At 46.8% G+C, this 26,672-nt stretch overlaps 1 protein-coding gene across 16 annotated transcripts in view; it reads right to left on the bottom strand.

Moving 5' to 3' along the window:
• Window positions 1-26,672, bottom strand: part of Sarm (sterile alpha and armadillo motif) — a 652,833-nt gene that overhangs the window by 35,536 nt on the left and 590,625 nt on the right. For 12 of the 16 annotated variants that reach the window (XM_071690649.1, XM_071690650.1, XM_071690653.1 and 9 more), the window contains one exon: window positions 6,829-6,948. In XM_071690649.1, the coding sequence (XP_071546750.1) occupies window positions 6,829-6,948 (120 nt within the window). Of the gene's footprint in view, window positions 1-1,722; window positions 2,187-6,828; window positions 6,949-13,851; window positions 13,912-15,440; window positions 15,786-24,274; window positions 24,457-24,945; window positions 25,056-26,672 lie in introns of those variants that run through there. The other 4 variants (XM_071690651.1, XM_071690660.1, XM_071690658.1 and 1 more) reach the window with 4 other exon arrangements.

Here is a 26,672-nt window from a genome sequence, read left to right as displayed (position 1 = left end):
CGAGCAAGTTGCTGGGTTTAATGGTTGCTGACTTCTGAATGGGTATCCAACCAGGAATCTAATAAACGTTTAATGAACACTAGGATAAATTTTCATATAATTAATACTACCAAGTCCCTGCATCCTGCGTCTCCTGCTGTACTGGCTCCACGCCAGGTTGACTGACTGATGGCCACGCTGATGCGGGTTAGTCGTCACATGCCTTATAATCTGATGATCGAATCCAGACTTTTGTATATCACGAAACCTTGAAGCCTGGTTGTTGCAGGGTCAAGGTCACACGTAGACTGGCCACTAAACATCACTGCTCAATTGCTGCCGAGAGAGGCAGAATTTACATAACATGGACTCTTATCGATGTGCACTTCAACTCTATCACACTACTAACTGGCTGCACAGGCTGAGGAATGGATTGAAAATCTGCGTCAGTCACGACAGGAAGGGTACGGTCAAGAAATATCAAGTGAAATATTCCACAGGCAAAGCCTGAGTAATGGCGGCGATGTGGGAGGGACGGTGTACCTGGGGAGCCAGCCGCCTCCACAACAATTAATCACGATCTACACAAAATGGTCGACCTTTCATAGTGTGGAGAGGTGGGCTTTGAGGTCTGACTAGCATGGTAATATCAGCCAACTCTGAGGTGAACGGAAAAGGTGAAAAAAAATGTCAATGAACAGAGAGACGAAGATAAAAAGAAATAAAAAGAAGAGCGATGATGAGCAGGAGCCGGGAATACAGATGGGGCGGGGTAAACATTGAAGAGCCGAGTAAGATTAGGTATGGAACGAACCCATCTGACGCAGGTACGGAACGAGCCTCTCTAAAGTACGTATGGAACGAGCCTGTCAGGAATAGGGAAGGAACGAGTCTAGTCATGAATAAGTGAAGTACATGCCTGTCAGAAGTTAGGAACGAGCCTGTTGGAGGTGAAGGAGCGAGGCATGGAGGGGCTTGCGCATTATTAATGAAACGAGGAAAGGAAGGAGCGGTCCAAGGCATGCAAGCTGATGGACTGCGGAAAACAAAAGTTGTCTGATGTACGAAGCGGCGCAAGGCGAACTTCAACTACTCTGCCCAATTCAGCAACCAACTTTTTTCTCGTTGCATGCGTAAATAATTATTCAAAAAATAAAACATTTACAAAGCCACAGTTCATAGAAAAAAAAAATATAATAGTACTGCTGAAGATTTTATCTACTGTACACATCTTTTACCTCTCGACAACCATGGTAACCGGATTCACCGCCATTTTTTTAAGAGCCAGAGCTGACGGGTAATAAATGTGCTATCTTAAACCTCCGATTGCCTTTATCTTGTAGTACTGGCTGTGCACAGACCAGCAGAGGTAAAAGGTAGAGGTGAGTCAGGCTAGCGTGTGCGAACGTGTACAATGTCCCTGGTCAACAATGATGATGGTGACCGTGTGTCGTCACCTTTCACCACAGCTTGCCTGGGGAGGACCAGCGCCAGGTGAGGCCACATGCAACCAAAACCAACCACTTATCACCTGCTTCGTTAGTGCCGATTTCCCTATATCCTATATCTTCTAGCAATCTCACATGGCATTTATTCTTCCAGGATATTCACATAAACGTCAGATTTTTCACGTACATGAATTAACTTCTCTTCTATTCTACAAACACTACATGAAGCACAAAACACCCGGAAATGTCGCTAAAGCTTTACCAGACAAAAGAACAGGTTACAACACAGGCAGACCTTTCCGAAAGTCATGGTTGATGCAGCCACTGGGCGTATCTGCTGTTGGTGCGACCTTGAGGCTGCTGGGAGGGTGATACCTGGTGCCGCACTCCCACGGTCCTTGCCCGGCTACCATACACTCACTGCTACGCTCCTGCACAATATGGCCTCTGCTCCGCCAAGGGCGACGTAAAAAAGAAGTTCAGATCTCGGCAAAAGAAAACGGGTTGGGAATTTGAGGTCCACAGTGTTATATCACTCTCAACATTCCTCAGCATTATCGGCTGCACCGCCCTCTTCACGGGGCCGTATTTACTTTAATAACTGAGTAAAGACTTTTTCTACGGAAGCTGCTCCTGAAGCGCTTCGACACACAGTCACCCGAGACGTCAACACTATAAAGGAGTTCAAAAATAAAGCAAGAACAGTCCTCCAGCAGCAGCGCCGGCACACAAGCACCCTGGCTGTCCTCGGAAGGCTGACTGAAGCCTCCTCTACCCTCTGCAGCGAATATATGTGTGAGGTGGGTAAGCAGGAGCCCAAGATGACGTGGCCAAACGCACATGGGCGTCTACACGCTTACACAGCACCCACACGTCATAGTCTGTGTACACGAAGCCACACACCGGGAACACGCACTGTAGTCAACAGTTCGCGAGTAGCCGGCGGTTTCTGGTAACTCGACCTTCTCTTGTAGCACATCCCACTTCTTTTTAGGGGTTCTCTTGTTGCTGTTGTTGTTGTCTTCTTTCCTGGTCATGCCTGGAGTAACTAGACTACAACGTCAACCACAATAATCTTGCTTTAATACACACAAAAATTCAGAAAGATCATGCAAGAGTTTGTACACTAGGTACTGGCTATTCATAGCTGGTGAGGTTTCGTTTCTTTGCCAAGAGTTGAACGCATGGGATGACCGAGTGAGTCATAAATACTTCTTGGTAGTGTGGCAACAAACTTTACTGGTCCGTCATAGTTGTAATGTGGGCGTCTTCTCTCGTACGTGACTGTAAAAACCCACGTACCTGCACGGTCGGCCGTACCAATTCTGACAGCACTCAAAATGAACTTAATGCTTTGAGAGAAATGCACTGGATGATAATGATGGCACGGGGGAAGAACAGTGACAGCTGCAGTCCCAAAGGGAGAGGTGGAGGTCGTACACACCAGCAACCAAACTAGGACAAAAACATACATGACGACTTCCCAGTGAGGGGACGATTTCAACATGGAATGAATTAAAAAAAAAAAAGGAATAAATATAAACATAGGGTAATGGAAACGTAGAGGAGGGGCGTATCACTGGCAAGTGGGGGGGTAAGTTAAAAGTGGTAAGGCCGGCAGTCAGGAATACCCTGGGCCACTGGTAGACCTGACGTGGGGCGAGCAGGCAAGAGGTTCGGGCGCTCCCTCCTCGCACACCAACCGAGGACGCACATCTTGTTTACACTGACACGCCGGCATATCTGGTGACACCCGCCATCGATAGTTTATAATACCAGTCGACTGAGGCCTGCTATCACATACCCCTGTGGGCTCCCACCTCTAGCAAGTGTTACTCCAAGCCACCATAGTATCCAAACATTAACATAATTGTCCTACAAAACACTCGAGTGGCAAAAGCCACTAACAGTGTCCCACCTGCCACACAAGTGACCCACTAGCCATCTAAATGTCCCGCCGGCTACTCAGGTGTCCCGCTCACCCCTCCCGTTGTATCAGCCGGCCACTCATGTGTCCCGCCAGCCACTAAAGGATCCCACTTACCACTCGAGAGCTCGCCTGTCATTTAAGTGTCACATTACCCATTGAAGTGTTCCGGCATTCGGTACGCCGGGACTGAAGCCTTGCTGTCTAACGGGAGACTAGGTACGAACTACTACAGCCATCCGTCCAAAACAACCGTCACCTCACACTACCATGACGACCAAGTTCACACGAAAACTAATTCTGAACGTTTCGCTATATATATATATATATATATATATATATATATATATATATATATATATATATATATAATATATATATATAATGTTATAATAATATATAATATATAATATATATATATAATGTTATATATATATAATGTTACCACAGTATTCCCCAGGAATCAGCCTACTGAGTCACCTGGGATGGCCTTTTCTGAACCATGAGGAATATAGCCAGCCTCATCTCTGTGCGAACACCTAGAATGCTTCGTTACCACTAAAAAAAAAATTCCCTCACCAATCTAACTTCACCTAGGTGTAGTTCAAACTATGATCCTCTCATTTCTTTGATTTATGGGGCCAGGATAAACCCGTTCGACATGGATCAGACGCCGGTGCTGGCGCCGAATTTCGTGTTTAGAACTAAGTTCACCTCCAGGTGCCTTAAGATGTACGTTACGTCACACGGCGCTTCTCCTGGGTAACGCTTACACACCACTTCAACTGCCGCCCATGACAGCGTCACTATTTGTGGGTCGCATACGTAAAGCACCAGCCTATCTTTACGGTGAGGTGATTGGTCCTAAAGTTAATGAGGCTCAGTTGGGAGGATATAGAGACGAAGGGTGAATGAGGCACGAATTTATGATCTGAGTGGGTGAAAGAGGGAAGCAAAAGAGATAGGAAGGGTAGAAATACGGGAGGTTTGAAGGAGGAGTATATCATCAGACACGGAGGGTAAGAGGAAACAGCAAGCAGCTTTGGTGAGGAAAATAAAGCAATAAAAGAAAAAAAGAAGGTAGAGGGAGGCAGGTTGTAAGATAACGGTGCGGTAGAAAATGGCTTGAGTATGGGAGGGTAAAGTGTGAACGGCGGAAGGCAAGTGTGCGTTCCTCCGCCCCGGCTGGCCTTTGGTCTGACCACAACATAAAGTCACCGTCACCAAGTAACCATCAGGAACGACAGTGTCGTCAAAGATGGCAGTTCCTAACCCAGCTTGGGACGTGAGTCATCCGAACATACGGTGACACTAATGGGCGAACTGAGATCCAACGACCACTGTCATTGTCACACCAGTGATTTATATAAGTCAAATACTCCACATCATCTTAATGGTATTATGAAAACACGGCTCCAAGTGGCCATTACTATCTTTTACCATAACATTTATGACGGAGAATCATCAAAATCTACTGATGCAGCTACAGGTGTTCTTACACTGGTTAATAACATCAAAAGAATGCACAAACAGAAACTCTCTCTCTCTCTCTGTATATATATATATATATATATATATATATATATATATATATATATATATATATATATATATATATATATATATATATATATATATATATTATATATATATTCATTCATATAGATAGATAGGTAGCATCATCAATATATACGGAATCGATTATGTAAACCCGCAAGTTCGTTGCATGTGAATTATTTATAGAATACGTCGAAAAACTCCATCCTTGCCAAGGCCCACAACTGAAGTGCTTTGCTGGCCAACAATAAAAATATGTAACTCTCAGAATATTGTAGTGGGCCGTCAAGCGTATGTGTCTCCTACCTCATACGACCTTGGGAGTACCCCAAACAGGCTCAAACACAATGTCAAACACGCTATCAACTGGAATATCTTCTGAGAGGTTACTAATAATCAAATGGCGGTGCTAATATTCTGTAAATTACTCTCGCGTCATTTTAGGACGTCATTACTATGTCATTACTATCGCTCTTTATCACTGACTCACATCTTACTAGTACTAGAAGTTATCAGTGTTACAACAACAACAATATCACACAAGATAATGTAGAAGAAACCAAAGAAAAAGAATTCAGTCGTGAGAGAGATTCTGTTTGATTGCGGCGATGACGTCACAAGCTGAGTCACGTGCACGACCATCCGAGAAAGAACTTGGCGCGTCAACTGCCCCCCTCCCGCCCGCTAGGCTACTCCATTCACCGAGGAAGTTTGTCGTTATTCACGCGCTTTCTCGTGAAGTTTATTTCTTTTGAGCCTTTGCATCAATACGTTCATGACTTCTGTATACGTATGCAACTCCATCCCATGTTATCATAATCGTGTACAGCTCAGAATACCGAGTTAGGTATTCACTTTTAAAGTCTGCCGGGTACGTGATTTCTAATTGCAACCACCATCATGATAATCCAGAAAACCCTTTGGTGACCCGTGTGTGTGGTTGTTCGTCCACCCTGGTGACTCACTCCCGCCAGGTGGCTGTAATATTACCTGTTAACATTATCGAATATGAATAATCAAAGAATGACCAAGCGAAAGATATAGAAAGCGGCCAGCCAATTCAAGAAACACAGATCATCCTAACTAACCCCTCTCTTCCCGGGTTAGCCGAAGCTAAGTATATAGCTGTGACAAAACTGTAATATTCTTGGGACATATAAAATCATACAAAATCGTGACATACGATAAATGTTTTCTTTTGATAAAATACGCCAACTTGTTTGATCTCTATGTGTGTGTGTGTGTGAGTGTGTGTGTGTGTGTGTGTGTGTGTGTGTGCTGAGGGCTAAATAATGTGTAGTCACGACGTCGTAAAATGTCTAAAGCAGTCGCTTGTAATTAGTTATCCTGAATGTCTTCTTGCGTTTCATTTGTCTTCGAAGCAAGAGTTCTTGACAATGTGCGTCTCTGGCACTCCCTACCCTTCATCATCAATCCCGACCTACATTTAACACTCCTGCCACTGTGTCACGACAAACAGACCATTCCTAATCATTGCCTCGAAGCACAACCTCCAACGGCTGCACGTATACACACGTATCGAGCGCCCGCTAACTGCCCTCCGTCAACCTCGCACCCACTGACTGACGCCTGCCCGCTTTTTCCCTCTTGCGTCATCTGCTACACCAACACCACCAGCGCCGTACATTGAGCCACAATGCGCTCATTTTCAAAAGTGGAAGCAACCGAGCAAGGGAAGATTACTGCAAATCAATATTTTTAATGAATGCTTCAGTTGGAATTAAGACACACTAAGGCGTGACACAAATCATGCGATCATAATCAGGAGCCAACTGTTAAGCCTTCCGCTTTCCTCCTCCACAGCAATCAGGATCTACTAAAATGCAAAAAAAAAAAAAAAAAAAAAAAAAAAGGGGGGGGAGGGGACTTGTCACGTTTTCATGATCACGAACTAACCTGCTGCTGGTTGAACTGTTGGTCTTGCTGCTGAAATCTTTTGATTCGGTTCTGAAAGTCCATCACCTCGCCGCCGCTGCCGCCGCCGCCCAGGCCACCCTCCCCCGACTCGCCCGACATCTGCAGGAGGAAAGATAATGTAAACAAACCTGACACGTTAGTTATACAGGATATGGGGAAAAAATATCTAACTTCTGATTGGCAAATCAGTATATATCTGAGTTATTATCAATTCACCACATAAGTTTGGAGAGAGAACAAAGGATAAAAAATAGTAGGGTGTTCAGCTTTTGAAAGAGCTTCAATTCAAGGACAATTAAAGAGAAGCACAAATCGCAATCAATAAACAAGCTCCACACACAGCACTCACATTCCTCTAGCACGTATGTAAACATTCATGTTTAAAAGACGAGGTGAGAACCGGGGGAGTGACTGATAACGCCACAAGCAGCCTGGGTACCTCACGCAACACCCACCAGGAACTAGTCATTCCAAGCAAAAACTGAAGCAGGATTGACAAGGATGGTGCAAGCTCTTCAAATTTCACTGAAAACTGATAAAATCTCGAGGAGCTAATGCATTATCCGTTTGCACCATCTCTAATGTATTTAATTACAGGTAAGTGAGGTGGGCCACATTGGCCAGTCGCTGATTTAAGCACACAAATACATGCATGCACTGGTTATGATCCAACCTAACTACTGCAAGGACATCAACCGCCCTGTTATATTCTGTACTCATCCTGTTGATACTAGACCAATATTCCAGCAAATTATACATACGGGCACATTATATTATCAACACCATCATCCATTCCTATTACCAAGACAATTATCCACTCCACCAGCGATTTACGAAGCCCAGCTCGTAATCGCCAGTATTATCGCCATTACATAAATAATTAGGTAAAACCTTAATAGAATAACGTTAACTACACAACATGATATGTCCGGCGTGGCAATTTTCCTAAAGTCTACAACATCCGACACATAAGACGTTAAACATGCACCATAGAGAGGTAAGACCAAAACCATCAGAAATGGTGTTAAGGTCACTGACAAACTCAAGTGTTAAGCTTCTTCAGTTGTAACATGCAGACAAACAGCTTGGCCCCACACTGCCGCCTGCAACCTGAGTATTCCCCCGCATGACGCACCATCACACCTCAGTGCTGGCTGGCAACATAGCAAAACTCGTTATCTTGTTACGGTATCACAAAGTCGTGAAGCCTAACACATGTTAGTCCCATGGGCTCGCCTCTCATGCAAACTTTCACATGCATTGCTAGACCTCCAACTCCACCCGTGTCCCTCTTTTTTTTTCATCCTTGACTTTACAAAAATATTTTGTTTAATTAATGCACCAAGGGATCAATTTAATGAAAGTAGCTGAGGTGAAGGCGCAGTGACGAGCTGACGGGTAAGGAGAGAAAGTGCAAGCTCCTGATACATATTCTTTATATAATAATCTACAATGCTCTTGACACAAAAATAAGCAGCCTTTCACATCACTCGCACACCACCTCTGTTATGAAATGTTTTTCCCCCCAAACCTTTCCACAAACCACAGTCTTAACACGTAACAACGTAATACACTAAGGAGATGAACGTACCTAAACCAACACAAACTCAAGGACAATGAGGAGGAACTGGGTCAGGCCGACATGCGACTGTCCCACCAGCCAGGCATGTCATCCATCCCATCAACTTTCACACCAAACGAGTTCTAACATATTCATGCATGCAGGCACGATCACTTACGTTCCTGGGAGTCATGACATGGACATCACCAAGAAAGGAGAGGTTACCAATCTCCATTATACCAGCGACCATTTGGCCTCAAAGAACTCGAAGGACAAAAGAGCAGCTGAAGTGCGTAAACCTCAAGCAAATACTCGTTGGGTGATCTGATCTAACCTAACCTAACCCTACCATGGAGCAAGAAGACTCCCGAAATAAACTTGGCTGGATACATCGGCAGTGGTCTGGAGGTTATAATGGCTGCCGCGCACGCACGGCCTACCGCCCACCACCATCGTTCATCTCTACCACCTGTAATGATTACACCCCTCTATCAACTCATTATCGGGAGACCTTCCTTCGTCCATTAGGTCACACCTTATACTTGTTTCACGAACTAGGTCAATCTGAGGCATTTAAGCCATGAACTAAGTAAACCTATGTCGCCTTACACTCTCCCCTAAAAACTGGGTCATCTTACAATCTCCCATACGCCTGCGTAGCTCGCTGTGTCCCATGTTTATCCCAGTCGCTTTAACAAGTACCTGAGACACACCGAGGTTACTTCAGGGTACCATAATCGTCCGCTTCACCACACCTAAGGTAGGCACCTCCAGCCTTCCTCCCCCTCACACACGTACATACACTGAAGTCACAGGGAGGAGTCCATCCACACATCTGGGTTTACTTCATGCATCACTCACACCTGTCCGACAGGCATCTGTCGGCCCTTACATGGCGGCGGGGCAACATCTAACCCGTGCTGTGAGGTAACAATGCCTAAGTCGCGTTGGCGCCTCTGTCCACGTCCCTTGCGTCAACCCGTGTCCCACAGTGGTTCGCAGAAGGAGCAACTGAAGCAACAGCAACAGGAGGGAGAATACCAAGGGCGACTCTGGCCACGCCTCCCACTGCAATGATTGCGTCCACTCCCCCTGAACCCCTTCGTGTGGTACGACGATGCCTAACACAAGCATACGAAGCAGGAGATTCGAGGGAAGGTAACTCGGGCTCGTGTGGCGAGGGGAGTGTTTCAGCAAGGAGTGCTAGGGAGGACAGGAGCCTATTGATTTACCACCTCTAGGAACCACGTACCCATCGCAGCCACCCAACCACGACCCTTACTGGCCTCAGAGTCTAAGCCTCAGATATGGGCCTAATCTCATGACATGCCAGGAGCCAGGATAGAGACAAGCATTCTGTTTGTTCTGCTTCCTGTTCTATTAACAACGTAGCCATCCATATCATACTTCACTGGCTAATATTCTAATGAATACTAGAAAGAGAACTGCAAAAAGCCACCGATGGAGACTGCAACACTACATAGACCATGGGTACAAGAATGTAATGCGAGCGCCAAGAGGATAAACACTTGGAGGAGGGGAGGAGAAATAAGTGATTTTAAGCCAGATTCTCAGTCGCCCCTTGAGCAGCAACAGAGGAAGCAGATCTCTTCCCAGGAGGGAAGTCCCAAGTCACGTCACGTTACGTCACATCTCCCAATCATTTTAGTTTCTTGGAAGTCTTTCGCAAGGCCATATCCTACCCGCTACTCGCGTAAATCATGTTTTTATTTGACGGATATCATATATATATATATATATATATATCTATATATATATATATATATATATATATATATATATATATATATATATATATAATGTGTGTGTGTGCTTTGAACCCTTATTGAAATAACACGTCATGCGTTACTTGGGTACGAACAGTTCTCACGCAAGCATGACATGAGTAAGCTGAACCCACCCCTCCCCCAAAAGTATGTTAAAGAGGCAATACATCATTCTCCCAAACACAGCAACATACACACCGTATATAATCCCATAAGGAGACCAGCGTTGCCTCATACCTAGATCATTGCCTTTTCATAGAATACATGGAAATATAGGAACACTTGAGTACATCTAAGTGCACCTTTATTATAGGTGGAGGTCTAATGCATTCACCTGGCGGTGGTTCAGTACACCACAGAGGTATTATATAAGCTGTGCAGAAGAAAGAGTGCGCCTGCGGTGGGTGGGCCGCCTCACGGAAGCCCACCACCGTCCACCCACCACCCACCTCGTCCACACACCTTACTACCATCTGCCCTATCGATTGGCTGCAGCCAAGCTCAACGCCAACGTATCTTCCACACTCCCATCACGTCTATCGTCCTACGTCTCTCTACTCATCTTTACCTTTAACATATTCCACCCCGTTTATCAAAGTCTTTACCCATTCTAAACTCTTCTCTGTCGTCATCATCATCTCTTCTCGTGCCTATATTTTCATCAAAAACTCCCTCTCTCATCAGTATCTCCCTCACCAGTCTTCGGGACCTGGCCACCCTCGCCTCTCTGGTCAACAACCGCCAGCCTACGTCAGGCTCAGATCAGGTGAATCAACAGTCATTCACGGTGAAGCATTGTCCACTTAACAAACGCTGAAGCCCCCCCGCGTGAAAGCAACGTGAGCAGCAACAGGTTTTCGGTCAACACTTAAGGTTTTGTTTGGTTAACGAAAGCAAGGTCACCGTCGGCTCCAGGTAATAACATCAATATCTAACGACTTAAGACTCCATCCCCACCACACACACACACACACACACACACACTTACCACGTTCTCTCCTTATCCTCATCTCTGTGGGGACCGATTCCCGAATTAAGTTCGAGACTACACAGGATCCTTATCATGTCCTACTTGCAAAAGCTACATGGACTTCCTCACCTAAGCTGAGTTTACGCTATTACGAACCTAACTATTAGTTCTCCTTACTTTATATATGTCTTCATAAGGCTGTGAGGGATAAGAAGAGGACGGGGAGGATGTTGAGAAATACGAAGAGTAGCAAGGGAGGAGTGGTAGCTGACGTGAGTCCAGGCCGTTCATCAAGCAAGTCCATCACACACACACACACACACACACCCCTCCCCCATCCTCGTTACTCCTCCCACTTCATAAGCTCAACTATAATCTTTTTCGGATGTCAGTATCGTCACTACTCAACTGTTTTTTGAAGTCCAGAGTCATTCCTCAAAATCATTTCCCTCTGTAATTCTGTAAATCGCTCAGTTACTCCTTTCAAACCACTTGAGCGTCGGAAGTATAAGTATTGCCAACACAACCGGGGGAAAGAATCACAGTCCCCCGAATTTAATGAGAGTATTGAGGGTGTAATGACTGTAATTGTACGATGATTTAATCCCGGGAGTGAGGTGTGGCGGAGGGTGTCACGCGGGAGGGAGGGCAAGGAGGAGGGTTAAGACTAGAAGCAGACAAGGGCGCCTCTCCCCCACCTTCAGAATGGAACCAAACTTGGGGTACGCACCTCTCACCCCTCTACCAATGGTGTTCCCAGGACTCACAAAGCCACTCCCAAGCTAATCACCTTAATTGGTTCCCGCCTGGCGCGCGCTGACAGCCAGTGTCCTTGTGACGACGAGCTTTATGTAACGAGAGGCAAGTGCAGGAGGGTGGATGGTGTTCGCGTGGCATGGGAGACGTGGCAATGCCTCGCCTGGGAGGAAATCAATCTAAGAAACACTGACATTCACGCCGGCGGCGGCTGTAATGGTGGTGCTGAGCGCGTTCAGCTAACACTTTATTCACATAAAATACATCTATTTCTAGTGGCTGGTGTCAGGCCTACGTCAGGTTCGCGAGAAGAAATCACTAGGTCATGCAAAGACCACAGAAAGCATCTATCCGCTGTAAAGAAAATATTTTCACGAACAGCGACGAAATGAATACTGGGGATCCTCCTCCTACAGGAGGTTGAGAGGAGTCCTCACGCCACTAACCAAGACACACGCGCAGCGGAGCCCGCCTGAGTGAGGGCAACGTCCTCACTCCAGCGGCACTACAGCTGCCTCCTCCCGCTCATTTCCTTTAATCCATTAAGCAAGACAGTACAACCCTCGACCACGACGACACAACCCTCGACCACGACGACACAACCCTCGACCTCGACGACACAACCCTCGACCACGACGACACAACCCTCGACCACGACGACACAACCCTCGACCACGACGGCACAACCCTCAACTACGACGGTATGGCCCTCGACCACGACGGTACAACCCTCGACCACGACGGTACGGCCCTTGAGTACTATGGCCCGGTACTCTGACCATGGCACTTAAGGGTCGAGTCTGGGGCTAGACCATCGTATCCGTGGGTCGTAACGTTGTGCTCAAGGACTGCACCAGCGTGGTCAAGGGATTAGGATAAAGGTTACCAGACACATCCACTCCGGCCACATCTGACTGTAATACAGTGACATCTCAAGGCTCCTAGTACCCTCATTAGTGTCTCAGCACTTTCTGCACCATGTACTTTTATATTCGTGTGTGTGTGTGCGCGTGGTTCTTATGCATGTCTGATGCTTGCGTACTGTCTACGGTCGTAAAGAGTACAAGTATGACATAAAACTACATGGCAGTAATGTTATACTTTTAGTACAGATGAGTTATTACGCTGATAATTACCCTCATAACCTCCCACACATGAGGACAGACTCTACACTTCCCTCGCCGTAGGCTGCAGCTAGGTGGCCTAAACCGTATCATGTGACAAGTGACCTTTACCCGAATTGCCAGTAAACGCTCGTTAAAAATACACCCAACTCAGCCCGTCACAGGCAAATCCTTGGCCCAAGTGCCTGGTTAATCCTTAGTATAAGTGGGAGCTTAACCCTACCCAGCTACCTCACTTGAGATTATCATATTCACAAGAGTTACCTCCTATTAAAGCCTATTAAGTAAAATAATAATAATAATAATAATAATAATAATAATAATAATAAGGAAAATTCTAACTCGCACTTAACCGCAGGCTACACAGAAACGTCGGGGGAATTCCAATCAAGAGAACAAGGCAGACGTTTCACCGAGCCAGCCTGGTGGTACAAGCTCTCTACTGCTTCTGTAAGCGGGTCATTACCCCATCCACCAGTCGTCACCACATCCATTAGCCCACAGCCTCATCCCAGGTTAGCACATCCTCGCCTTCTCCCCTCTGGACCTGCCTCCCTTATCGTCATGCTCTCAAAACCATCCCTTTCATACAGTCAACCTTCTCTCTAATCCTTTTTCTACACTACTTCCATCTTAACAGAAATTCTTCAGCGTAACTCCTTCACAGGGTAAACAAACCTGAACTAAACAGATGCGAAGCAAAATCTTAATTTCCTACCAATCACACTTCTCACATTTACTAAACATCATTAGCATATCAAAGCAGTATCTCCTTGTCGGAGGAGTGGCCTCCGATATCTTTACCTTATGTACTGTGACGGGCTGGCGTGGGCGTGAGTTAATACCCATATCCATCCAGACAGCGGTCGCTATGGTGTGTCAGCATAAGTATTGGCGAGGGATTACACGACCAGCCACCACGGGAACTTTAACCCACGTATTTCCACTTTACGAAATGAAAAACAGATCCAACGAGCAACGTCAATACCATACAATTCTGGGTATCAACTATTAGTTCGCCAGTGAGGTTCGTGCACCTCCGGCAGCGAAGCCGACACTTACCACACACCATCAACACGAACCAACCCTGCCACCTGCTGATAAGCCGTACCCACTATCGACCCTCCCAGATAAGGCACACACCTGTACATCGCCGTGTATAGACTTAGATGATTCACAGATAACCTGGTAACGTATAATCTCTGGTGGTCTTCTATCAACGTAAGGAAACCCAGGTCGGTGTGAGAATACCTTCACCAAATAATCACGACCACCTCACGTACATCGGTACAGTCACATACTCAGTATGAATACATGAGAGAGGCACTACACCACCTGCATATACCCACAGGTCTTTCTTCATCCACATTCGGTATCATTCTTTTTCTTAACACCACGTCACCGGCCGAGCCCCAAGAGGCGGGACAAAATACCAGCGGGGTCGGTCAACCATCAAGGTCACATTGTTTCACTGGCGATATATTATCGAAACAACACGCGCCACACAACACTTATCATCCTCATACACTCCTACACACACACACACACACACACACACACACACACACACGTGTAGAACTCCCTCCCCACAAAGTAGGAACAGTTAATTACACACACACCGCATTTTATACGATCCGGCTCGTTCCATTATTTTCCGTGCAAGACAGCAATACTTTCCCCAGAGGCACAATAAATAGGACGAATTTTTACCAGGTGATGTGAGATGGATATAAACTTGCTGGCCGAGCCACCACAAGGTACAGCAGCGGCCACAGCCTGAGCGAAGCGGACGCGACCGAGCGGCTCGCTAGGTGGTCGGTCGCGGGCGGACGCATCATCAATGTCTGTCCAAGCATGAGGAACATAACATCACGGCCAGCCCCGCTGCCCCGGATCGAGAGAGAGAGAGAGAGAGAGAGAGAGAGAGAGAGAGAGAGAGAGAGAGAGAGAGAGAGAGAGGAGAGTTAAAATGCTAAGCCGCCTCCCGCAGCTTAAGACAACGGTCACGCACGAGAACAAAATGAGATAGAGAATAAAAATATAATTTGCCTCCACAAATTTCTCACGTGTAAAAACCTGCAATTCCTCCTCAAAAGCCTCCTTAAAGAAGCTTATGATACAGCTTTACACATGATTTTAACACAATCTACAGAGAACTGTTATTGAAATATCATGATAGAAAAACATATAAGCCTTACATACAGTCTTGGTGATTTACCGAAGATGAAAACAGAAAAGGATAGACCCAAGTACACGACATTTTCCCGATTAGTATGATGCACAAAACGTAGGAGAGAGAGAGAGAGAGAGAGAGAGAGAGAGAGAGAGAGAGAGAGAGAGAGAGAGAGAGAGAGAGAGAGAGAGAGAGAGAGAGAGAGAGAGAGCTAGCTTACCTTCCTCACCAACCTATGAGCAGCATCCTTCAGGTAGGGCAGCATTAAGCCTCGCTTACTTCCTCATATCTTTACTCCACTAAGTCAACTCACAAGTTGTATGCGGACCGGCTGCCGATACACATCTTCTGTCGCATCAGTTAGGGCCAACTGGGCTCTGCCCAACCATTTTCTATAGTTCACCAACACTGGTTTAATACTGCTGGCAGCCTGCACCACCACCACTACATACGGAGCTGTTGCTGCATCAGTACATTAGCACACGGCCTTGGGCTTCTGCCGGATACGGACGGGAGCAGCAGGGAGGCAAGCCGCGGAACACCGCCGTAATGCCAACAATGCACGTGCCTGCAAGGAGCCCGCCACACACAATGGGCAGGAACTGATATCAGGAAGACACGTCACGCCTGCCCCCGGGGAAAGACAGATAACACAAGACCTTGATGGTGTAGGACGAGGTCACCTCCAGGAGGAGGGGTAAGTAGCATCCTAAGATCTTATACTCTAAATAGATGGATCCGGGTCGGTAAAGCTAGGATGGGGAGTGAGGGAGTAAGATGGTCACAGTGAGGAGTGAGGGCAGGTGGGGTGGTGTGTGTGTGTGTGTGTGTGTGCGTGTGTGTGTGTGTATGTGTGTAGCAACGCTGGGATATTACATCTAACGTCATTATTTCCATGAAAAACAAGGGGGGAAATAACTGAGTCACAAGCAGAGGAGACGAGACGAGACGAGATGAGAGAGAGAGAGAGAGAGAGAGAGAGAGAGAGAGAGAGAGAGAGAGAGAGAGAGAGAGAGAGAGAGAGAGAATCTTACAGTTCTCTGAACTTCCAATGCACAACTAAACCTAGTGCCTCAAGCAACGGAGAATCATAACAAGCATCGTTAATAAAAACACAATCTAAAGCACACACAAAATCCTCACCAAATACAGTGTATAAACGCTATGTAAAGGCAAGTATTGACTATAGTGAGGGGTAAGGACCAGTGTGTGTGCGTGTGTGTGTGTGTGTGTGTGTGTGTGTGTGTGTGTGTGTGTGTGTGTGTGTGTGATGAGCTGGAGAATGTGCTGTACTTGTGAACCCATCATAACTCCCTGTGTTGACCTTGTGAACGTTTCAAAGCTCTAAGGTGACCTTGTGAGCCTATCATAGCTCCTGAGGTGTCTATGAACCTATCATGGCTCCTCTGGCGACCATGGGAATTCATCGCAACTCCTATGCTGGACTTCCATCACAACTCGGCTGAACCTTTGACCTATCACAGCTCCTACGATGGACCAGAATTTTTAGTGAGTTTTCACCGTATCTATTTAATAGAGTTTCTCAGTCTGGCTACCACCCGAAATCATTCACAATCATTTTCATATGAAACTGTATCGACTCCCTTGCCACACCGATCACTGTATGTATATATATATATATATATATATAGATATATATATATATATATATATATATATATATATATATATATATATATATATATATATATATATATATATATATATATTGGAGTTTATTTCAAATTAAGGATCACTCGGAAAAACAATTCACGAGATGTGGGCTCACAATAATGCAAGTAGCATGGTACAGTCATTTGGTTTAGCAGAGGAGTGTTAGTTTATCAATATTAATGAACCACTTCAAAGATAATTCAACCCGGTCTTAATGTGAGCTTTAGGTTCAGGCATGGGATGACCTCGCCTTTGCTTCCGGGTTGCAGTATTTGCTCAGGAGACGAAATATAAATCACTTGCGCACGAAGGCACGAACACTGGGGTATGATGGCTTGGTCTTTGACCACACTGAAAATGTCGTACTGCCGTGCATCCTGTCTGCCTTGAATCTTAGAATTGCTGTATATAATGGTAGGTTGTCCGTGCGACTTGAAGGCGTTTCCCCATTCAAGTCCACCATTAGCGTGGAGACATCTTTGTTGGTGTAGCACTAAAGAAATCAGTATCATTACCTTCATGTCTTTGCCTCATTACTCAAGCATATTACAATCCCAACACTTTATCGAGAAATATCGTAGTTCATACTTGAAATATTATTTTTCAAGGGGTCAGAATGCATTTCACTGACAGTTTCTGGAATACGTACATTTATCCCCCTTTTTTTGTTAAATTCCTTTTAAATGGAGTACAGTCGGTAATAAGCAGGAGGTGTGCTGACGCCTCTTGGCTCCCCAGGGTATATATACGTACATGTACGACAAAATTGCAATATTCCAAATATACGTTTTTTTTTTTTTAGGGAGGGTTAAGAGAATAGGAAGTGATGGGGGATGTTGTACCCAGCGAGTGGTGTGGTGTGAATAAAAAGTTGAACGTTTGGTGATGAGTATCGATATGTTGGGAGACGGTGTTGAGGACGTTCGTCTGGTGGTGGTGTCGAGCCCTCGGGTGCAGCAGGGAAGTGGTCTGAACAGGGGGTGAGGTGTGCGACGTGCTACTACTGACCTTGTCAACTCGCCACAAAAACCCACCGCTGCCGCCGCCATCCCCATGACCACATTGTGCTTCCTTATCTGCTTGTTTACGTTCTGACTGACCCGCCGTCACTCACTCCCGCACCGGCTACTGACGAAGGACCTTAGCTCTCTTGAACACGACGGTGCGACCCTTGGGTATGATGGCCAGACCTTTGACTTGATCCTTAGGGGGTCAGGGTAAAAGACCAGGCCATCATTAGACCCAGGGGCTATACCGATGTGGTGAGGGATGGTGTTCAGGGGTCACAGTACAGGTGTGCTCCGGCCACCCGAAGATAACACCACCCGATGTGACCATTTGTGCCACACTCACCTCGCAACTCGTAACGTACAAGGAAGTTCGCGTTGACAAGTTTTACAGCATTCTGCTGGTACACAATGCTATCAACCACAATCTAACTAACAAACATCTACGTCAACTACTATCACATACATCTTTACCAAACAACGTGAAGGTAAAGCATATCACAAACGGAAAGTAAAGACAAGGATCGAGCAAACGAAAAAAAAAAAAGGTTAAGTGTCGGGTCCTTCAGGTGAAACATAAATAATGGAACACTTGTGACTCGAAACACACACCCTAGACTGCTTACAAGCAGCAGCAGAGGGTAGGGCACCGGAGTCATGGTAAGAGGGAGCAGGGAACTCATGTCTATACAAACTAATACTTATGGTTAGTAACACACTAGAGGGACACACCAAGATACACAAGGACGCAACACCGCCTTCAGCCACTAGTATTAACAACACTGTACTCACTGATCATCCCAAACAATAGCCATCATTACCGTTAATATCTAGTATCACTTTTCTGACTCTGTTTGGGAGTCAAAAATGTTCTGTCTTGTGCACTACTATTGTTCACTGATCACGTCTTCGTACTGGCAAACACTACAGGGATGCACCAACGTCCTGGGGTCCTTACTAACCAAACAGTTCAAGGCTCGTCAAGGCACTGATCACGACTCAACGTCGTAATATACACCACTCAAAGACCCAGCCACTACAACTACTGTCCTTCACACCAAAGGACATTCGCTATGAGAGAAGCAATGAGAGACGTTGACAAGCCATATCCTACAGCGCTGACTGAGCCACAGACCTTCAAGCACCCTAAAATGCACTGGGGGTTAATACGGCACGTTCTCTGCATTATTCACAATAACTGTCCTCATCAAGCACCAGCTGGAGGTGTGTGTATATGTGTATGTCCGGCCTCAGAACGAACGGGCCTGAGGCAAGGCCTTGTCTCTGCACCAGCACACTTGGCTCAGCTGGTGTGCGGGGCAGGGCCTCCCATGCGGCAGCACCACCAGCATCATCTCTGCCTGTATCACCACTGGAGGAGTCCGCCGGGGGCGTGTACCTCAGCTGCTTTACTGAGCATGCTCCGCCCTGTCCATGAGATCGATCCATACTTCTGCTGTAGGACCACCTTCCTGGCGAGTCTCTAAAGAGCACGAAGGGGTATGGCCTACTGTGGCTTGGGAGGGGGGGCAACTATGGCTCCGGGAGGGTGTGGCCAAATGTGGCTCCAGGAGGTGTGGCCTCCCGTGACTGGAAATATATTTATGTTCATGAGTGGTGGTGGTATGGCGTGGCTGGTAGGCCGTGGGGCTGCCTGTGGTGTCTGTGTCCTGCCCAAGTGACCCAGAAACACGCCTAATCTGCCGGATCCACGTCAACACGTCAATTCGGTCAATATCAGTGAAATCTGGTGGTTATACCAGGAAGGCAGTTACTGTACGGTGATCATACTGCGGACATCTCATATAATGATAAAAATGTCGAGGAGGAGGAGGAGGAGGAAGGGAGGACTCTGAATCCAAAGTTGCGCTATACACAAACTGAGAGAGACACCTCAAACACCTAGGGCCCAAGACTTCATAAACACCTTACCATCTACCAACAGAAACAGAGGTATGAAGGTAAACAAACACCTTGCCATCTACCAACAGAAACAGAAGTATGCAGGTAGAGAAGTTTAAGAGTGCATTGGACAAGTACCTGCATAGTGTACCACACCAGACAGGCTGTGGGGGTTAATGTGGGTTTCGGCCCAGCTCGGGCCGTGGGAGGTGCAGACCCCTGACGACTCCAAGAGGCATCAACAAGGGAGAGGGGTAGAGAGGGAGGGAGGGAGGGAAGACACTCACGGGGCATCGTAAACTCGCAAATAACCGAGAGACAAAGTGCTGGTGGGAAACAAACACTTAACCATCCACTGCAGCTACTGTGGCGGCCCGGCCACATGACACGATGATTCCCTTGTGACGTGGTCAGGTGTGCACGCACCTCCCACACGAAGGAAGGTCCGGGTCAAGCTGCTCGCGTCGTACGACCTCTTAAGTGGCGAACAAGTTCGTTTGAACAGAAGAAACACTTAGTAGATCTCTCTCTCTCTCTCTCTCTCTCTCTCTCTCTCTCTCTCTCTCTCTCTCTCTCTCTCTCTCTCTCTCTCATTACCAATAATCGATATACGTGAGCGACAGGTGAGGAGGTCTGAATCGCACAGCATGCCTTTATGTATATATATATATATATATTCTTTCTTTTCATACTATTCGCCATTTCCCGCGTTAGCGAGGTAGAGTTAAGAACAGAGGACTGAGCCTTTGAGGGAATGTCCTCACTTGGCTTCTCAGGTTCTTTCATAACACCAATGAAGCAGCAGGAACTGCCCAGGGACGGTCCAGAAGAGAGTAACGACGAGAAAGACAAAGTCATTTACAGTCAAGAGGTTAAAGGCCATAAACTAACCCAGCATGGAAGGAAGAAGAGTAAGTGATGACTTGATCATAACATCCAAGTTTCTAAACAAGTTTCAAGATGTCGAACACTGTGAACAGTTCTTCCAAAGATTCAAATAGAGATAAACCCGAGATCACAACATGAAACTTGTTAGATAAGATGTCAATAAATACTTTTACAGTACCAGAGTAGTGGATAAAGGGAGTAAGGAAAGTGACGAAGCTGTAAATGCTGACAGTAAATAGTCTAAAAAGTTGCACGACAGAGAAAATGAGGCCCTCAATGCGACACTGCAATTAGGTAATTACATACAAACACACGCACAATGCTTTGCAATTACATATGCTTAAATTGAAATACACACACACACACACACACACACAATGTGTGCTTTTCTTATGTAAGCACGCAGAGGTATGCTGATCGTGTGACGGTAAGCATTACATGCTAATATACACTGCATGTGCTTGTCCAACGCAACCTCACGCAAGCAACTGCTTTCACGAAGCTATATATTCGTGCGTTTCAAAAGCAGCGGACGCCATAAACACTGCAGCTGAAGTGGCCATCTTCTGGAAGCAGCCAATACAAGAACCTCTTGGATATATCTGGGGTGAGGAGGTGGGTATATCTGGGGTGAGAAGGTGGGTATATCTGGGGTGAGAAGGTGGGTATATCTGGGGTGAAGAGAAGGTGGGTATATCTGGGGTGAAGAGAAGGTGGGAGTGTTGTAAACGGTGGCTGGGGCAGGGATGGATTCGTTGTACCTCTTGATTACACCATGAGGACCTGACCTTTGACCTGCAAAATTAAATCTGAGGTCAGGCCCTTGGGTGGTATCCATCGTGCCCGAGAGGTCGTGGCGGTGGCGTGTGGCAGCCTGCGTGAAGATGCGTTGGCGTGGGAGTGTGTGCGTGTGGAAGGCGGCAGTGATTACAGCACTGGAGGTAAGACCAACAGATGTAGTGTGTGTGTGACGGCCGGTCCAGCCACCTGATGCAGAGCAACCATCACACCGGGGCGTTTGTGTGTGTGTGTGTGTGTGTGTGTGTGTGTGCGTAAATGAGTTAGTGATGAACGAAAACTCTAGCATTAAGGGTAGAGCGCACAGAGAAGGTCTGGAGGGCGATGTAAGAAACACAGATGACTGCATGGAATAGGAAAGCAATGACAGGAGGAGGAGGAGGAGGAGGAGGAGGAGGAGGAAAGACGCAGCAGCAGCAACAGCAGAGGAGTGAGGCGGGCTCTCCCGCCGTGCAACGCTAACTAGGAGTGGCAGCTCCACTAAAAGGCCTCGACCCCACGCCACGTCCTTGTTTATGGTGGTGCTGTCTGGACGCTGCTGCTGGTGCTGTGGCGAGTGTGTGGTGCGGTGCGACGGTGCGTTGAGTGCGCCCTGAGAGGCCGTGCTGAGTGTGACTGATGTGCTGCTTAGCCCCGCTCTCGGTGTCAGGGTCTATGATGACATGCAGACTACAAGACATTATGTAGCTCGACCACTGCTCTGAGTGAGGCACGCTACCTAGTGTGCTGTGCTGTACCCGATGTGCATGAAGCACGTCATCTACTGTGTCTGTTATGGACACGCTACCCGTCACAAACCCATGAAAAAGGAAAAAAAAATAACCACCCCCTTCCCGACCCTGAGGCACAGAAGTGACCTGATATGTTTACTTATCAATTTCTTTTTTGTGCGTGAGTATGCAACAACTGACTTGCCGCCAACGGGCTGAACCGGGGTATGTGAAGCAGCCACGGGAATCCACGGAAATGTCTGTGAAGGGGAGGCCCTGGTTGTGGGTGTGTGGCTGTGGGGTTCAGTGCGGCGTTATACATGACAGATGGAGAGCGGATGTGAGACAGTAAATGCCGTTTTCGTCAGTTTCTAGCGATACGTTGCATACGCTACTGAAAAACGAAAGTACAGGTAGCCAGCTTTATATCTATTTCAACACAAAAGTGTTAGAATTCCCGCATGGTGGCGATTCCTTGAAAGATCAGATATAACAGCAGTGCTTGTCGATCAATTTCAGGTGAGTCAGTGTTCCTGAGAACTACCGAAACACTCCTAGACAAGAGGTTACACACCTTGGGGGAACAATCAGCCGCTCCAAGCCGTCCAACATCTCTCCTTATTTTGAGATCACTGGTGCTATATCACGAAACTCCTTAACGCGACAGAGACGAGACCAGTGCTGGAGCAGATTAGTCACATCAACTACAATAATCTGAAAAAGCAAGTCTATAACAACGAGGTATTTCGCAGAGTGTGTGTGTGTGTGTGTGTGTGTGTGTGTGTGTGTGTGTGTGTGTGTGTGTACGAAAGGTAGCGACAGTGTTCATCACGGTTACAGACACCCTGCACCGTGGGACGAGTTCTCCTTGCTTCCCACCTCGCAACACAACCCAAGATGGATGGATCAGCTTGCATCACATCCGTCACCTCAACCCTTAATCTGCCGACACCATGCCACGCCACGGCTTTCCACGCTGAGCATTACAGGACATCGACCCCTACAACAGGCACTACACTATTCTACAGGTGTCAGCGGCAGAGGTAGCCCGCGGGATCCGCAACTTGTGGCACCTCCTCTCCTCTCATGTGGCACCCGTTTACCTCACCCGAAACACGCGGAGCTACCAACTGATAAGATAGTGTAAGTTTATTCCGAGAAATGATCACTACATCTAGGAAAAGCTGAAGGCCCACGGAAATTGAAGCCTCCTCACCTAGTACCGGTCAACTACCACGGTGTACACACAACGGGTTGCCAAGCATCAACATGGTGGCAAGACACAAGCACCGACGAGGCATCGATCACGCGAGAACCTCCCGAAAATGTCTTGGGTGACGTGTGTTCCTCCACCCACGCCAACCAGCGTCCTTCCTGGGCCACCGCCGCCTCCCTCCCCAAATTCATTTCATGCCTCCCCTCCCACTCCATCACATCCTGAGCCTCCCCGTCTCACTCCACCACACTAACATGAATATCGCGGTCATCCATCGATATCAGGCGTCCTTCTACTGTACTAAATGTTACTTGGGTAATATCCCACATTTCTGGCACATTACAGGAAATTCCTCCCATAAAAAGGGCTTCACGAGGCATCGTTCACGGTACAGGTCCCCCACTTTATGCAGGCGAGGTCCACCACATTCTCCCCATGCCAGGATAACTTGCGTGTCGCGAAACCCCCAACGTGAGCGGCTGGAGGTGTATCGTGTTGTATCCCATCAATCACCGGCCGTGTACCGTGTCGCATGTCACAGGCTGCGGTACCCTGCACCACGCACTGTCGTGCTGTGTTTGTATCATGAACTCCCCTACCCCCGCCACCAGTGCCCACCTCATACACAGCAGCCACACAGGCACTGCCATCACCGCACTTGAAATCGATTTCTAGGAACTATCATTCTACTGTTTGTTAACCTGAAACGGTTCCCATGACAAGGTGATGGAGGAGGAGAGAAGGGGTGGTGCAAGGCGGCCCTCGTGTGCCACTAGTTAGGGCCGGGCACGGCACCCCGCCCCCTCACTGACCACTCTCGTCCCACAGTAACTCTCGTCCACAAGCGTTCCTTCATTACCTTAACCCTGTCAAGAGGCGAGCGTCGCTGCCGAGTGTAGCCGTTCCACCAGCTCATGTCCACGTTCGGATGGGCGAGGGAAGCACTGGTGACTGTGCCCCTCACAGCTGGCACTCCCCGTAACACACGCTGCTCCTCAACCACTACCTGGCCCTCCTTGCTGTTTGCACTGTACTGGATCCCTGCAGTCGATAGCACGGGCGGCGGAGGGCGGCCAAGGGGGCAAACGGAGCAGGGTTAGTACGGGGGGTTGTACTCCCACAACTTTAATGCAAGTCTCGTGTATGCCCTGGAATAGGTTGGGCTCTGATGCATCTTATTCACTTGGACACTTTCGACTAGAATCGTTGGTCCGGAGCCCCACGGGCAGAAAGCTAATGTAACATTAAGCAATACTCTAACGTTACCAAATAGGGCAATATTAGTAATATACCGTAGGTGATGCAGAGAAATTAATTACAGTGCCGAACTAAACTGGTGCTCTCATAGGGATTTGTCCCCAACACACCAGAGTCAGTGGAGGGCAGTGATGGAGAGAGATGTATACGTGTTATCCCAGACGGAGCGTTAGCAACGTCCACACTGACAATGGCATCACCTTCGTGTCCCTCCCCTCCCGTGATCAATATCCCCGTGACATTTAAAACCCACCAGAATAAGATATGACCTACTCATGCTGAAGCTGCCTGCCGCACTACCACCGCTGCTGCTATCAACACTATCACCAAGCTGTGACTGGTCGCCGCAACTCCCTCGCCGGGCTAATATACGCGGGCCCGGGGCCTGGTGTTCGACCTCGTCATCACAACCAGATATCTGGCCTGAGTTCCGGCTGTTACTCATAGCTGAGGCCCCGCGGGTCACATCTCTCTGCCCCGTCCCGCCTCCCTTGATAATGCTGCCCCGCCTCCAACCCTCAGCCACTACACTCCCCCACACCACAATACGCTGATAACATTTCTCAGAATCTCCCATGATACCACTACTTTCAATGAATGAACAGTTATTTACAGTAAACCTGGCACTTCACTACATCATCAAGACATCTTTAGGCAGCGAGTCTGTCCCCGATGGACGAATTTTTACCCGGGAGCTTCCCATAACTTCTGTAGCCACACCACTAGGAGGTGGTAAGAGTACAGTGCTAACCATACAGTTGATGCTCTACTGTTGTACTAATACCAGACTCAACCTTTAAGTGGTTAGGTTGAGGCTGAACCCAGGTTTAACTTCATGAAGCACGACTTTACGGCCTGTGAATATGATTTCCAGGCCTTTCCCCGGATTCTCTTAAGGTCAAGTCAAACGGAAGGATGGAGAAAGGTGCTGTGGAGTGGAGAAATGGTAGCGACAGGAGGAAGATGACGTAAAGAAGACGAGTAACAAAAATCACCACACAAGAAGATACATAAATACACAAGTCGAAGAAAAAGATGTCACTGTTGAATATATACATTAATATACACATCTGACATAACGCAAACGGGAGCAACTGTTGCAAATACTTTCTTCAGTCTCTTTTAGATACGTGGACACACACACAAATATATATATATATATATATATATATATATATATATATATATATATATATATATATATATATATATATATATACCATGATTTTTTCACTGAAAGCGAAATCCATGACGGCTGGTTTAAACCACACCCTTCACTACTACCCAAGGGCAAATCTGTATTGTCAAGCGTGTTCAGAAGACGGCTGATGAATGTACGAGGTCGCGGTAATTTTCATGGAGTGAAAAATGTGAGGATCAAGGCCAACTCACAGAGGAAACTGTGAGGTGGGTCGGTGCAGGCTGGAGACAAGAGGCGTTCGTAGAGCACAACAAAAGAGTCTAGGATTAGTGGAGGTGAGGGTGAAGGAATGGTTTTTAGGCGGTACAACAGTTAGTGTCCAGGGGACCGATAACTGATGGTGCTGCTGGTGTCAACGGTGGCGTGGGGCGTCTCTGTAGGCTCGTCCACACATACACACCACAGACACACACACACACACACACACACACCCCAGACACACAGTACCACTATCAACATGACACAGGTGTCATAGCGTCAGTATTTCTTCTTGAAAAAAAAAAAAAGGATGTTTCTTTGCTTGTCGTGGTACAAGTGAAGATATCCACGTCGATTGGAAAAGACTTCCCACTCCAATATAAAAATCAATCTAGTTTTGACCAGGTTAATTAATTACCAACAGAGGTGTAAAAAAATCGCAATAAATGATCTCTGATTCATTAATATATATATATATATATATATATATATATATATATATATATATATATTTATATATATATAAATATTTATATATATATATAAATATATATATATTTAATTTTCCAAAAGAAGGAACAGAGAATTGGGCCACGTGAGG

This window comes from Panulirus ornatus, chromosome 48, assembly GCF_036320965.1.
Source record: "Panulirus ornatus isolate Po-2019 chromosome 48, ASM3632096v1, whole genome shotgun sequence".
Lineage (NCBI taxonomy): Eukaryota > Metazoa > Arthropoda > Malacostraca > Decapoda > Palinuridae > Panulirus > Panulirus ornatus.
The sequence above is the reverse complement of the archived record's forward strand: the minus strand, read 5'-3'. Positions and strand labels throughout refer to the sequence as shown.